Here is a 16,435-nt window from a genome sequence, read left to right on the forward strand (position 1 = left end):
CCAGTCCAGGCAACATCCTTGTGGATCTTCTCTGCACCCTTTCAATCATTTCCGCGTCCCTCCTGTAAAGAGGCGACCAGAACTGAGCACAGTACTCCAAGTGGGGTTTAACGAGGGTCTTATATAGCTGCATCATTATCTCCCGACTCCTAAACTCAATCCCTCGATTGATAAAGGCCAGCACACCATACGCCTTCTTAGCCACCTCCTCTACCTGTGAGGCCGATTTAAGAGTCCTATGGACCCAGACCCCAAGGTCCTTCTGGTCCTCTACACTGCGAAGAGTCTTACCCTTGATATTATACTCCTTCATCCCATTTGACCTGCCATGGTGGACCACTACAATTTGTCCAAGTTGAGGTGCATCTGCCACTTCTCCGCCCGGTCTTGCATCCTATCTATGTCACGTTGCAGCTTCTGACATCCCTCCAAACTATCCACAACACCACCAACCTTCGTGTCGTCGGCAAACTTACCAACCCATCCCTCCACTTCCTCATCCAGGTCATTTATGAAAATGACAGGCGGCAGGGGTCCCAGAGCAGATCCGCTGGTGGCCGACCTCCATTTTGGGGGGGGGGGGGGGCCGTCTACAGCCACTCTCTGCCTTCTGCAGGCAGGCCAGTTCTGAATCCACAAGGCAGCAGCCCCTTGGATCCCATGCCCTCTCACTTTCTCGAGAAGTCTTGCATGGGGGACCTTGTCGAACGCCTTGCTGATGTCCATGTAGACCGCATCTACCGCTTTTCCTTCGTCGATGTGTTTAGTCGCATTTTCGGGGAACTCCACCGGGCTCGTGGGGCACGATTTGCCTTTGACAAAGCCGTGCTGACTACCTTTCAGCATACTAAACTTCTCTAGATGTTCATGAATCCTGTCCCTCGGGATCTTCTCCATCAACTTAGCAACTGCTGAGGTGGGACTCGCTGGTCGGTAGTTTCCTGGGCTGTCCCTGTTCCCTTTCTTGAATATAGGAACTGCATCCGCAGTCCTCCGATCCTCCGGAGCCTCTCCTGTCTCCATCGACGATGCAAAGATCATCGCCAGAAGCTCTGCAATCTCTTCCCTCGCCTCCCACAGTAACCTGGGGTACATCCGCAGGGCGGCACGGTAGCACGGTGGTTAGCACTGCTGCTTCACAGCTCCAGGGACCTGGGTTCGATTCCCGGCTTGTGTGGAGTTTGCACATTCTCCTCGTGTCTGCGTGGGTTTCCTCCGGGTGCTCCGGTTTCCTCCCATAGTCCAAAGATGTGCGGGTTAGGTTGATTGGCCATGCTAAAAACCAAATTGCCCTTAGTGTCCAGAGATGTGTAGGTTAGAGGGATTAGTGGGTAAATCTGTAGGGATATTGGGGTAGGACCTGGGTGGGATTGTGGTCGTTGCAGACTCGATGGGCCGAATGGCCTCTGTCTGTACTGGAGGGTTTCTATGATTCTAAGACTCCAGTGAAATAGTCTGGTGTTCTTGTCCTTAAATCTTTCCAGAAATGTCAAAGGATCGCTGTACACAATCGTCTCTGATGCACTGTTTGCAATGTAAACATTAAAATGTTGTCAGGCCATTATTAAACTCAATAACTCCTTTTCAATTGTGGAATTAAGTGTCTGATTCTAAACTATCCATGACCTCCTGAAATAATTTGGCAGTAAATTTGGACCCTTGGTCTGATTGAATCTCCCTGGGTAATCCATAATGGGTAAAGAAAGCAAGCAACTCTCCACAGCCTATTTTGCCTTGACATTCCGTCATGGAATTGCCTCTGGAAACCTGGGAGACACATCCATTACGGTTCACAAATACTGGTTCCCACTTTTGGTTTTAGCGAGGGGACCTACACAATCAATGATAACCAAATAAAAGGTTCTTCAAATGTGGGAATTGGTATCAAGGTACAGGTTTTATCACAGCCTGTGGCTTTCCGACCATCTGACACGTGACAGGTACGGCAAAATTCAACCACATCTTTATGTAATCCAGGCCAATAAAAATGCTGCATCTTCCTCACTCCTCGATGACCTCCTACAGGTAATCCGTGTGCTCCCTGTAATACTTCCTGTCTGTATTCTATCAGCAACACAATCTGGTGAACCTCCGCCCACTTCTCATCTGCACGAACCCGCCAAGGTCTCCATGTCCGCATTAATATTTTACCCTTAAGGGAATAGCATTCTGGAATACACTCTGATTCCTTTTCCGTACACGCTTTGTGATATAAATCCTTTATCGCCTCATCTTTCTGTTGTAACTCCATTAATCTGTCAGGACTAAACACCTCTGCCTGATCCTCTACCTGATTCGGTTTTTCCTTTACCATCTCATCTCTGGGCGACACGGTAGCACAGTGGTTAGCACTGCTGCTTCACAGCTCCAGGGACCTGGGTTCGATTCCCGGCTTGGGTCACTGTCTGTGTGGATGTGGAGATGCCGGCGTTGGACTGGGGTAAACACAGTAAGAAGTCTCACAACACCAGGTTAAAGTCCAACAGGTTTATTTGGTAGCAAATACCATAAGCTTTTGGAGCACAGCTCCTTCGTCAGATGGAGTGGTTATCTGTTCTCCAACAGTGCACAGACACAGAAATCAAGTTTCTCATAGAATCATAGAAATCATAGAAAGTTACAGAATACTAATTAGAATGCGAATCTCTACAGCCAGCCAGGTCTTAAAGGTACAGATAATGTGGGTGGAGGGAGCATTCAACACAGGTTAAAGAGATGTGTGTTGTCTCTGAGGACCTGAGTAAACCTTACCCACACAGGTGAAGTGAAAAGATCGGGCGCTATCTTACTATCCAGCCCATGCTGCGCGCTCTCCTTCAGTTCCTCAACTTCTCTGGAGATTTTCTTCACTGTTTTAACTAATCCCACTGGTTGAACATCTTTTACCGCATCCTTTCTCCCAGTGCCTTTCTGAAGCCCCCAGCACGGTGACTTTGTGAGTCATAGATCATAGAAATCATAGAAACCCTACAGTGCAGAAGGAGGCCATTCGGCCCATCGAGTCTGCACCGACCACAATCCCACCCAGGCCCTACCCCGACATATTTTACCCGCTAATCCCTCTAACCTACGCATCCCAGGACACTAAGGGGCAATTTAACATGGCCAATCAACCTAACCCGCACATCTTTGGACTGCGGGAGGAAACCGGAGCACCCGGAGGAAACCCACGCAGACACGAGGAGAATGTGCAAACTCCACACAGACAGTGACCCGAGCCGGGAATTGAACCCGGGACCCTGGAGCTGTGAAGCAGCAGTGCTAACCACTGTGCTACCGTCCCACCTGATCACAGTAACAACACTCGATCTTTCACCTCTTTACCGCCCTCTTGGGTTTATTTTTGCGCGGCGGGTAAACTGTCCCCAGTCTGATCTACTTCCGGTTTTTCATTGAAGGATCTCCATTTCTCCCAATTTCTCTTTGAGTGACAGGTACGGCGACCAATCGGCTGCCAGGACACCGCTTCGTCACTCTGACAGGAGCTCCGGCCAATCAGCTTCCCCATGGTCCCGCCCCCTCACTCAGAGTGACTGGTGCTGCAGCCAATCAACTTCCCCATTCCCCGTGGTCCCGCCCCCTTGCTCAGAGTGACAGGTGCTGCAGCCAATCAACTTCCCCATCGCCTGGGGTCCCGCCCCCTCACCCGGAGTGACAGGGGCATCGGCCAATCGGCTTCCTCATTGCCCGGAGTCCCGCCCCCTCACCCAGTGTGACAGGAGCTGGAGCCAATTAGCTTCCCCATTCCACGGGGTCCCGCCCTCTCACGCGGATCGACAGGTGCTCCGGCCAATCAGCTTCCCCATTCCCCAGAGTCCCGCCCCCTCACTCAGAGTGACAGGGGCTTCGACCAATCGGCTTCCCCATTCCCCGGAGCCCCGCCCCCTTGGATTGAATGATGAAATGTTGAATCTTTGAGAAAAACTGTTTCTGTTCCAGTGATTCTCAGATTGTTTTATTTGAAGAATCATTTTACAAATGTAATCATGGAGCCCGCAATGTAAATTATAATTCTATACAATACCCACAATATCAACAGCTTCCATCAGTTTACAGCTGGCAGGAGGCAGGGAGACGGTGTGAAATTATGGGATGGATCTGCTAGTGACCTTTAACCCCGCAGATTGTCAGCGAGGCTGAGGTTTTCCCGACTTTCCATCCCGGACTGAAGATGGGAAAGATTCTCTCAGTGAAAGTCTGGGTGAAAGTGTGGAGATGGGACATGTTGTCCGCATTGTAAAATGACACCTGTCCACCCTCATAGTCCAGGGAAACCCCGATCTTCCGGGGATTCACACTCAGGGTGAGGCGGGTCAGTGAGGGGGAGGTGGCGGCAAAATAACCTCTTCCGGGAATGAGCCCCACAATCCAGAATCCGAACTCAGGGCTCAGGATGAATCTCCCTTTCCTGTTCACAGACTCTCGGGCCACTCCCAGACTCCCCCATGTTTCCCCCACCTCCACCTCCCAGTAATGTCTCCCTGATGTGAATCCCTCTGATCCCAGGACACATTCCCAGAAATCAAACCTCTTCGGGGTGTCAGGGAGCCGCTGCCGTTTGTCTCCGACTCTCACACTGCTCCGGTCCTCAGACAGGATGAGCCGGGGATGCGCTGTGTTCGGGTCCAGAGTCAGAGAGGCTGGAGCTGGGGGAAAGTTAAAATAACACAGTCAGTGATTTAGAGAGAGGGGGTGGGGAGGGGAGAGAGGGTGAGGAGTGAGGGAGAGAGGAGAGAGGTTTGTGAGGGCGAGGGGAGAATGAGGGGGAGGGGAGAGTGGGAGCAGGAATGTGATGGGTTCATGGAGAGAGCGGGAGGGGAGGAAAGTGGGAAGACAGCGGAAAGACGGGAGAGACAGTGAGTGAGAGAGAGATAGGGAAGATGGGGTGGTTGTGGGGAATGGGAGAGAGAGATTGTGGGACAGATTGAGGTAAGAAGAAAAGAGGAATTAAAGAGAGAGACAAAGGGAGAGTGGGAGGAGAGAGAGGGGGAAAGGGGAGAGAGAATGTGGGTGGAAAGAAGTTTGGGGGGAGAAGGGGGGGTATGTGAGTAGAGGAGAGCATAAGGGACAGGGAGTGAAGGAGAGAGAGAGAGGTAGCGGGGTTGGGGAGGGGGAATTTGTGAGAGGGAAGCCAGACAGTGAGAAGAGGACTGGAAGGGAAAGTCAAGGTTGAGGAGAGAGGGAGAGGGAACAGAGGTGGAGGAGAGAAAGCTGGAGAGAGCGGGTGGGAGGTGGTATGTCTGTGAAGCATCGTGTCGATGTCACCGTACAGATTGTACACAATCCGAGTCTGTCAGATATCACACTAAAAATCAATTCCCAGAACAAAAGAACTCGGAACAGGAGTGGGCCATTCGGCCCCTCGAGCCTGCTCTGCCATTCAATAAGATCAGGACTGATCTGATTCAATATATTCAGTGATACATCCTCCCCTGCTCACTGGGGGGAGAGAAATCCAACACAAATCATCCCTCTGATAGGAAACAAAATCTCCTCCTCTCTGTATTCAATGGGAGATTGCTCATTTTCAAACTGTCCGTTGTACGAGACTCCTTGACAAGAGAAACATCCACTCAGCGTCAATCCTGTCGAGTCCCCTCAGTGTCTTCGATGTTTCAATAAGATCACCTCTCATTCTCCTAAACTCCAATGGGTAGAGACCCAACCTGCTCAGGCTTCCGTCACAAGACAATCACTTCATGCCAGGAATCAGTCTCGAATTCAATGGTCATTTCTTATTTATATGAATGATTGGATGAGGGAAGTGAATGTACGATTGCCAAGTTAGTGAGTGACACAAAAATATCAGTGAAGGCAAGTGGTGAGGATGACACAAAGAGTCTACAGAGGGATAGGAAACATTTCACTGCGTGGGTGAAAACTTGGCAGAAGAAACATCATGTTGGAAAATGTGAAGTGAAGAATAAAGGAGCTGAATATTATTTAAATAGAGAAAGACTGCAGAAAGCTGCAGCACCGAGGGATTGGGGGGTCCTTGTGCATAAATCACAAACAGCCAGCACACAAGTTCACCAAGTGTTAGGGAAGAGAAATGGAATGGTGACCTTTATTGAAATGGAATGGAGTATAAAAATAGGGAGGTCCTGCTAGAACTGGACAAGTCACGAGTTAGACCACACCTGAATACTGTCTTCATCCCCTAACCGCAGAAAAGATATACTGGCATTAGAGGCAGTCCAGAGAAAGGTCATTTGATTGATTCCAGGAATGGAGGGATTTTCTTATGAGGCGAGGCTAATAGGTTGGGCCTGAACTCATTGGAGTTTAGAAGAATGAGAGGTGACCTTATTGATACATTTCGGATTCTCAGGGGGCTTGACAGCGTAGATATTGAGAGGTTCTTTCCACTTGTGGGAGAATCTGGGACCAGAGGGAATAATCTCAGAGTGAGGGGGGGTGCCCATTTAAGACAGAGATGAGGAGGAATTTCCTCTCTCAGAGGTACTGAATCCGCAGAGAGCAGTAGAGGCTGGGTCATATTTTCAGGGCTGAGGTAGACAGATTTTTAATCAGTAAGGGAATCAGGGTTATGGGGATAAGGCGGGAAAGTGGAGTTGGAGGATTATGACATCAGATCAGTCCTGACCTCATTGAATGGCAGAACAGACTCAATGGGCCGAATGGCCTACATCTGTTCTTGTGCCTTATGATCTGAAGTAAGGAGATCAAAATAGTACACATTACTCCAGATGCAAGTAAGGCCCTGTACCCCTACAGGAACAATTTGTATACTTGATTCTCCCGACAATAAATACCAACATCCCATTTATATTCCTAATTACTTGCTGTACATACAGACTAACGTTTTGTGATTTGTATACCAGGACATCCAGATCCCTCTCTACCCTGGAATTCTGCAGTTTCTCTTGGTACGATACCAGACCAGACCCAAAATCTGTTACAATATTGGATGAGACCCCATTCAATAAGATCATGGCTGATCTTTTTGTGGACTCAGCTCCACTTACCCGCTCGCTCACCATAACCCTTAATTCCTTTGCTGTTCAAAAATTTATCTATCCTCACCTTAAAAACATTCAATGAGGTAGCCTCAACTGCTTCACTGGGCAGGGAATTCCACAGATTCATAACCCTTTGTGTGAAGAAGTTTCTCCTCAACTCAGTCCTAAATCTGCTCCCCCTTATTTTGAGGCTATGCCCCCTAGTTCTAGTTTCACCCGCCAGTGGAAACAACTTCCCTGCTTCTATCTTATCTATTCCCTTCATAATCTTATATGTTTCTATAAGATCTCCCCTCATTCTTCTGAATTCCAATGAGTATAGTCCCAGTCTACTCAGTCTCTCCTCATAAGCCAACCCTCTCAGCTCCGGAATCAACCTAGTGAATCTCCTCTGCACCCCCTCCAGTGCCAGTATATCCTTTCTCAAGCTGGAGCTGGAGTTGGATGAACTTAGGATCATTAGGGAGGCAGAGGTGGCCATAGACAGAAGCTTCATGGATATAGTTATTCCAGGAAAGGAAAATAGATGGGTGACAGTGAGAGGGGCGGGGAGGAAGCAGTCAGTGCAGGAATCCCCTGTGGTCGTTCCCCTTAGCAACAAGTATTCCGCTTTGGATGCAGTTGAGGGGGACGACATACCAGTGGTGAGCCGCAGTGAGCGGATCTCCAGCACTGAGTCCGTCCCTGTGGCTCGGGAGGGTAAGGGGGAGAGCGGGTGGGCAATAGTTATTGGGGACTCATTAGTTCGAGGGCTAGATAGGAGGTTCTGTGGCAGCAAAAGAGACTCACGGATGGTATGTTGCCGACCAGATGCCAGGGTCCGTGACGTCTCGGACCGTGTTTTCCGGATTCTTAAGGGGGACGGGGAACAGTCACAAGTCGTGGTACACATCGGTACCAACAACATAGGTAAGAGAAGGGACGGGGATTTAAAACAGGAATTTAGGGAGCTGGGCTGGAAGCTGAGAGCCAGGACAAACCATGTGGTCATCTCTGGTACGTTGCCGGTGCCACGTGGTAGCGAGTTGAGGAACAGGGAGAGAGTGCAGGTAAACATGTGGCTGCAGGGATGGTGTAGGAGGGAGGGTTTCAGTTACGTGGATAATTGGAACACATTCTGGGGAAGGTGGGACCTGTACAAACAGGACGGGGTGCACCTGAACCAGAGGGGCACCAATATCCTGAGGGGGAAATTTGCTACGGCTCTTCAGGCGGGTTTAAACTAATTTGTCAGGGGGGTGGGAAAAGGAGTTGTAGTCCGGAAGTCAGTGTTGAGGGTGGTGAGGTATTGGGGAAGGTATCAAGGTCAAGAGTGGGTACCAGTCGACTGGAAGGTGGGTTGAAGCGTGTTTACTTCAATGCAAGGAGCATCCGGAACAAGATAGATGAACTTGGGGCGTGGATTGGTACTTGGGACTACGATGTTGTGGCCATTACAGAGACATGGGTAGAACAAGGACAGGAATGGTTGTTGAACGTTCCGGGGTATAGATGTTTCGGTAAGTGTAGGGAAGCTGGTAAAAGAGGTGGAGGAGTAGCATTGTTAATCAAGGATAGTTTAACGGCAACGGAAAGGCACTTCGAGAGGGATCTGCACACTGAGGTAATATGGGCTGAAGTTAGAAATAGGAAAGGAGCGGTCACATTGTTAGGAGTTTGCTATAGGCCCCCAAATAGTAATAGAGATGTGGAGGAAGAAATTGCTAAGCAGATTATGGATAGGTGTGGGGGTCACAGGGTCATGGGGGACTTTAACTTTCCAAATATTGATTGGAACTTTTGTAGGTCGAATAGTTTGGATGGGGCTGTTTTTGTGCAGTGTGTGCAGGAGGGTTTCCTGACACAATATCTGGATAGGCCGACAAGAGGTGGGGCCACATTGGATTTGGTACTGGGAAATGAACCGGGCCAAGTTGTGGGAGAGCACTTTGGAGATAGTGACCACAATTCGGTGTCTTTTGTTATTGCAATGGAGAGGGATAGGGCCATACGTCAGGGCAAGGTTTATAATTGAGGGAGAGGTAATTATGATGCGATTAGGCAAGAATTAGGGGGCATAAGATGTGAACAGAAACTGTCAGGGAAAGGCACGAATGAAAAGTGGAACTTTTTCAAGGAACAAATACTGTGTGTCCTTGATAGGTATGTCCCTGTCAGACAGGGAGGAAATGGTCGAGTGAGGGAACCATGGTTCACAAAAGAGGTGGAATGCCTTGTAAAAAGGAAGAGGGAAGCTTATGTAGGGATGAGGAAACAAGGTTCAGATGGCTCGATTGAGGGTTACAAGTTAGCAAGGAATGAGCTGAAAAAGGGGCTTCGGAGAGCTAGGAGGGGGCATGAGAAGTCCTTGGCGGGTCGGATCAAGGAAAACCCCAAGCCTTTTTACTCTTATGTGAGGAATAAAAGAATGACCAGGGTGAGGTTAGGGCCGGTCAAGGACAGTAGTGGGAACTTGAGTATGGAGTCAGTAGAGATAGGAGAGGCGATGAATGAATACTTTTCTTCAGTGTTCACCAAGGAGAGGGGCCATGTTTTTGAGGAAGAGAACATAGAACATAGAACATTACAGCGCAGAACAGGCCCTTCGGCCCACGATGTTGCACCGACCAGTTAAAAAAAAAAAACTGTGACCCTCCAACCTAAACCAATTTCTTTTCGTCCATGAACCTATCTACGGATCTCTTAAACGCCCCCAAACTAGGCGCATTTACTACTGATGCTGGCAGGGCATTCCAATCCCTCACCACCCTCTGGGTAAAGAACCTACCCCTGACATCGGTTCTATAACTACCCCCCCTCAATTTAAAGCCATGCCCCCTCGTGCTGGATTTCTCCATCAGAGGAAAAAGGCTATCACTATCCACCCTATCTAAACCTCTAATCATCTTATATGTTTCAATAAGATCCCCTCTTAGCCGCCGCCTTTCCAGCGAAAACAATCCCAAATCCCTCAGCCTCTCCTCATAGGATCTCCCCTCCATACCAGGCAACATCCTGGTAAACCTCCTCTGCACCCTCTCCAAAGCCTCCACATCCTTCCTGTAATGTGGGGACCAGAACTGCACACAGTACTCCAAGTGCGGCCGCACCAGAGTTGTGTACAGTTGCAACATAACGCTACGACTCCTAAATTCAATCCCCCTACCAATAAACGCCAAGACACCATATGCCTTCTTAACAACCTTATCTACTTGATTCCCAACTTTCAGGGATCTATGCACACATACACCTAGATCCCTCTGCTCCTCCACACTATTCAAAGTCCTCCCGTTTGCCCTATACTCAACACATCTGTTATTCCTACCAAAGTGAATTACCTCACACTTCTCCGCATTAAACTCCATCCGCCACCTCTCGGCCCAACTTTGCAACCTGTCTAAGTCTTCCTGCAAACTACGACACCCTTCCTCACTGTCTACCACACCACCGACTTTGGTGTCATCAGCAAATTTGCTAATCCACCCAACTATACCCTCATCCAGATCATTAATAAATATTACAAACAGCAGTGGCCCCAAAACAGATCCCTGAGGTACACCACTTGTAACCGCACTCCATGATGAATATTTACTATCAACCACCACCCTCTGTTTCCTATCCGCTAGCCAATTCCTGATCCAATTTCCTAGATCACCCCCAATCCCATACATCTGCATTTTCTGCAGAAGCCTACCATGGTGAACCTTATCAAACGCCTTACTAAAATCCATATATACCACGTCCACTGCCTTGCCCCCATCCACCTCCTTGGTCACTTTCTCAAAAAACTCAATAAGGTTAGTAAGGCACGACCTACCTGCCACAAAACCATGCTGACTATCACCTATCAATTCATTACTCTCCAAATAACTATAAATCCTATCCCTTATAATTTTTTCCAACATCTTGCCGACAACAGAAGTGAGACTCACCGGTCTATAATTCCCGGGGAAGTCTCTGTTCCCCTTCTTAAACAATGGGACAACATTCGCTAACCTCCAATCTTCTGGTACTATACCAGAGGCCAACGACGACCTGAAGATCAGAGCCAGAGGCTCTGCAATCACTTCTCTTGCCTCCCAGAGAATCCTTGGATAAATCCCATCCGGACCAGGGGATTTATCTATTTTCAGACCCTCCAGAATATCCTGCACATCCTCCTTATCAACTGTAATACTGTCTATTCTACTCCCTTGCAACCCAGTGTCCTCCTCAGCTATATTCATGTCCCCTTGCGTGAACACCGAAGAGAAATATTGGTTCAATGCTTCACCAATCTCCTCCGGTTCCACACATAACTTCCCTCTGCCATCTATAACTGGCCCTAAACTTGCCCTAACCAACCTTCTGTTCTTGACATACCTATAGAACGCCTTAGGATTCTCTTTAACCCTATCCGCCAAAGTCTTCTCATGTCCCCTTTTAGCCCTTCTAAGCTCGCTCTTCAACTCCCTCTTAGCCAATCTAAAGCTTTCTAGTGCACTACCCGAGTGCTCACGTCTCATCCGAACATAAGCCTCCTTTTTCTTTTTAACCAACAAAGAAACTTTTTTGGTGCACCACGGTTCCCTAGCCCTACCAATTCCTCCTTGCCTGACAGGGACATACCTATCACAGACTCGCAGTAGCTGCTCCTTGAAAAAACTCCACATGTCGGACGTTCCCAGTCCCTGTAATCTCCTAGTCCAACCTATGTTTCCTAATTCTCTCCTAATAGCCTCATAATTACCCTTCCCCCAGCTAAAACCACTGGCCCGAGGTTCATGCCTATCCCTTTCCATCACTAAGGTGAACGTAACCGAATTGTGGTCACTATCACCAAAATGCACACCAACTTCCAAGTCTAGCACCTGGTCTGGCTCATTTCCCAGCACCAGATCCAATATAGCCTCACCTCTAGTTGGCCTGTCTACATACTGAGTCAAAAAACCTTCCTGCACGCTTTGAACAAAAACTGACCCCTCTAACGAGCTAGAGCTATAACAATTCCAGTCAATATTAGTCAAGTTAAAATCCCCCATAACAATTGCCCTATTACTTTCACTCCTAAGCAGGATTGACTCCGCAATCCTTTCCTCAACCTCTCTAGAACTTTTAGGAGGTCTATAAAAGACTCCCAACAGGGTGACCTCTCCTCTCCTATTTCTAATCTCCGCCCATACTACCTCAACAGATAAGTCCTCATCAAACCTCCTCTCTGACACTGTGATACAATCTCTGACCAATAATGCTACCCCTCCCCCTCTTCTACCTCCTTCCCTACTTCGACTAAAACATTTGAACCCCGGGACCTGCAGCATCCATTCCTGCCCCTGCTCTATCCATGTCTCTGAAATAGCCACAACATCGAAGTCCCAGGTACTGATCCACGCTGCAAGTTCACCCACTTTATTGCGAATACTCCTGGCATTGAAGTATACACATTTCAAACCCTGCTCCACCCCACCTCTGCAATGCCGTGCATTGCAGTCCCCATCCATGCATCCCTCACTTTCAGCCCCACTACTCAGGATCCCTCCCCCCCCCCGAATCAGTTTAAACCTCCCTGCATGGCCTTAGCAAATTTACCCCCCAGGATATTGGTCCCCTTCTGATTAAGGTGTAGACCATCCTTCTCATAGAGGTCACACCTTCCCCAGTACGAGCCCCAATTGCTTAAGTACCTGAACCCCTCCCTCCTGCACCATCCCCTCAGCCATGAATTCAAACCTTCCCTCTCCCTATTCCTCTCTAAACTATCCCGTGGTACAGGCAAGAGTCCAGAGATAACCACTCTGTCAGTCTTGGCCTTTAGTTTCCACCCCAACTCCATAAATCCCTGCCTAATATCCCCTTCCCCTATCCTCCCTATGTCGTGTGTCCCCACATGTACAATAACTTGTGGTTTATCTCCCTCCCCCCTAAGAGTCCTGAATACCTGAAGTCCTGAAGGTGTTACAGGCTAATAGGTTGGAGGAAGTAGATGTTCGGAGGGAGGATGTACTAACAGTTTTGAATAAACTGAATTTGATAAGGAGTTTAAGAGCTGTGGGGTGTTGCTGCAACTGTACAGGACCTTGGTGAGACCACATTTGGAATATTGTGTGCAGTTCTGGTCACCTCACCATAAGAAGGATGTGGAAGCGCTGGAAAGAGTGCAGAGGAGATTTACCAGGATGCTGCCTGGTTTGGAGCGTAGGTCATATGAGGAAAGGTTGAGGGAGCTAGGGCTGTTCTCTCTGGAGCGGAGGAGGCTGAGGGGAGACTTAATAGAGGTTTATAAAATGATGAAGGGGATAGATAGAGTGAACGTCCAAAGACTATTTCATCAGCTGGATGAAGCTATTACCAGGGGGCATAACTATAGGGTTCGTGGTGGGAGATACAGGAAGGATATCAGAGGTAGGTTCTTTACGCAGAGAGTGGTTGGGGTGTGGAATGGACTGCCTGCAGTGATAGTGGAGTCAGACACTTTAGGAACATTTAAGCGGTTATTGGATAGGCACATGGACCACACCAGGATGATAGGGAGTGGGATAGCTTGATCTTGGTTTCAGATAAAGCTCGGCACAACATCGTGGGCCGAAGGGCCTGTTCTGTGCTGTACTGTTCTATGTTCTAAGTAAGGAGACCAAAACTGTACACAGTACTCCAGGTGTGGCCTCACCAGCACCTTATACAGCTGCAAGGTGACCTCGCTGTTTTTAAACGCCATCCATCTCGCAATGAAGGACAAAATTCCATTTACCTCCTTAATTACCTGCTGCACCTGCAAACCAACTCCTTGAGATTCCTGCACAAGGACACCCAGGTCCCTCTGCACAGCAGCATGCTGCAATTTTTTACCATTTAAATAATAATCCATTTTGCTGTTATTCCTACCAAAATGGATGACCTCACATTTGGGAATGAAAGACTTGTTGGGTTGACAGTCAGAGGGAAAATGCTGGATCAATAACAAATGATGTGATAACTGGAACCTTCCAAAATCAGGGTGAATTTGTGCCGAGTCAATGGGGATTTATCAAAGGGAAATCTTGTTTCACAAACTGGGTGGAGAGTTTGAAGAATGGAATAGCAGAATAGATCAGGTGTAACTGGTGGATTTAGATTTTCCCAAAGCTTTTGATCAGGTTCCACACAAAAGGTCAGTAAATAACTTTAGAGCAGGTGGAATGGACTGGAATGGAGCGGGAACTGGTTCACAGACAGAAAACACAGAGTGGGGATAAATGGGTCATTTTGAGGTGAGCAGCCTGTTACTCGTGGGGAAACACAAAGATCAGTGCTTGGGTCCCAGCTATTCACAATCTACATCAAAGAGGGGCTTCCAAGGATCTCCACCCTTTCACCGTGCTCCAGATATGGTCTCACTAATGTCCTGTGGAATTAAAACTAAAACTAATCTCTCCACCTGCCTGACATCATTCGATCCCACTGTGAACACTTGGGATAAAACAGGAATTCTATTCTGATAGAATTCAGGCACTGGTAGATTCAGAAAGAATGTTCCCAATCATGGAGGTGACAAGAACTAAGGGTTGTAGTTTGAGGATAAGGGGTAAACCTTTTAGAACTGAGGTGAGGAGAAATTTCTTCACCCAGAGGGTGGTGAATGTGTGGAATTCACTCCCACAGAAAGTAGTTGAGGCCAAAATGTTGTGTGATTTCAAGAAGAAATTAGATATAGGTCTTGGGGCTAAAGGGATCGAGGGATATTGGGGGGAAAGGGGTAATCAGGATATTGAATTTGATGATCAGCCATGATCGAAATAAATTTTGGAGCAGGCTCGAAGGGCCGAATGGCCTCCTCCTGCTTTGATGTTAACTCGAGAACTGCCTGGAGTGGCAGTTATCTGTCAATCACCTGAAAGCAGTTGGTTCATGAGTGTTAATCAGTGCAGCAGGAAGTAAAACTAGCAAGCAACTCATCAGAAGGTCTATAAAAAAGACACGCCTTTCAAACTGCATGAGCAGTAAGAGGGGCATGAGGAGACAGGTAACTGCACTGGAATGAGACAGAGACTGAGTGAGCAGTGAATTAGGTTCATGTGGGAATGCAATGCACAGGGGAAAGAAATGTGGTTATTGTTGGAATTATTCTAAGTTAATTAAATGAGTAATTTAATTACATTTAAGTAAAAAACATCAGGAACAAGGGCAGGACAGGTGTTATGTTGCAGCTGTGGAATGTGGGATTTTGGACACCCAGGTGATCCATGACAAACACATCTGCAGAAAGTGTAAGCAGCTGGAGGAGTTCCAGATCAGAATGAGTGAGCAGGAGGCTGAACTGCAGACACTGCACAATGTAAGGGAATGGGAGAAATACCTGGGCAATTTGTTCCAGAACATGGTCACGCCTCTTAGAATAGGGTCATCTGTTTTGTCAGCAGTGAGGGTCAGGAGGATGTGACAGGGAAAGGGACTGAGCTGGGGGGAGTGGAGGAGCCTCACACTTTGCATTTGTTGTAAAGATTTGAGGTGCTTACAATCTGTGTGGATGAAAGCAAGAGCTGCAGAGTGAATGAGCAGACTGACCATGGTACCATGGTACAGGAAGGCAGCCCAGTGGGGGATAGCAAACAGGAATGTGGTCGGCAGTAGGTACAGTGAGGGGCACAGACACTGTTCTCTGCTGCAAAGAGCGAGAGCCCAGACAGCTGTGTTGCCTGCCCGGTGCAGGGTTCAGAGCATGTGCTCAGAGCTGGAGAGGAACTTGCATTATAAGTGGGAGGATCCAGTGGTCGTGTTCCGTGGAAGCACCAAAGACAGACAGGACAAGCAAAGAAAGTCGTCCTGGTCCCCTCCACTAGTGTTCAATCAGGGTGATATTGTGGGCTGGGTGGGGACACTGAGGTCGGAGAGAAGTGGTCACGCAAGCAGGGATAATTGGGATGTCTGCAAAGGGCACAGTCACCATGAGAGGCTCGGGACCAAATTAAGAAGCAGAACCTCAAAGGTAATAATCTCTGGATTATTACCTGAGCTACATGTAAATTGGCAGAGGGACAATCAGATTACAGAGATGAATGTTCAAAGACTGGTGTGGGAGCAATGGGTTCTGGATCATGGGCATTGGCACCAGTATTGGAGCGAGTCGGGTTGTATTGATTTGATTTATTGTCACATGTGTTAGTATACAGTGAAAAGTATTGTTTCTTATGCGCTATACAGACAAAGCATACTGTTCATAGAGTACACATGGGAGAAAGAAAGGATAGAATGCAGAATCTAATGTTGCAGTTACAGATAGGGTGAAGATAAAGATCAGCTTCATATAAGGTCGGTCTGTACAAAAGTCTGATGGCAGCAGGGAAGAAGCTGTTCTTGAGTTGGTTGGTACATTATCCTAGACTATTGTATCTTTTTCCCGATGGAAGAGAGAATGTCCGGGCACTGGGCAGGCAACACAGCCATCTGGACTCTCGCTCTTTGCTGCAGAGAACAGTGCCTGTGTCCCTCACTATATTGTCCCCGACTGCCACCATATT

The 16,435-nt window shown here is 48.1% G+C and overlaps 1 protein-coding gene across 1 annotated transcript in view; it reads right to left on the reverse strand.

Annotated features, from left to right (window-relative positions):
* Positions 1-2,659: 2,659 nt before the first annotated feature.
* LOC144486424 (zinc-binding protein A33-like) overlaps positions 2,660-16,435 on the reverse strand; it is a 30,096-nt gene continuing 16,320 nt past the window's right edge. Inside the window, exon 6 of the mRNA XM_078204461.1 lies at positions 2,660-4,646. Within this exon, the coding sequence (XP_078060587.1) occupies positions 4,102-4,646 (545 nt within the window). The 3' untranslated portion in view covers positions 2,660-4,101. The remainder of the gene's footprint in view (positions 4,647-16,435) is intronic.

This window comes from Mustelus asterias, unplaced genomic scaffold (assembly GCF_964213995.1).
Source record: "Mustelus asterias unplaced genomic scaffold, sMusAst1.hap1.1 HAP1_SCAFFOLD_334, whole genome shotgun sequence".
In the NCBI taxonomy this organism is placed as follows: domain Eukaryota; kingdom Metazoa; phylum Chordata; class Chondrichthyes; order Carcharhiniformes; family Triakidae; genus Mustelus; species Mustelus asterias.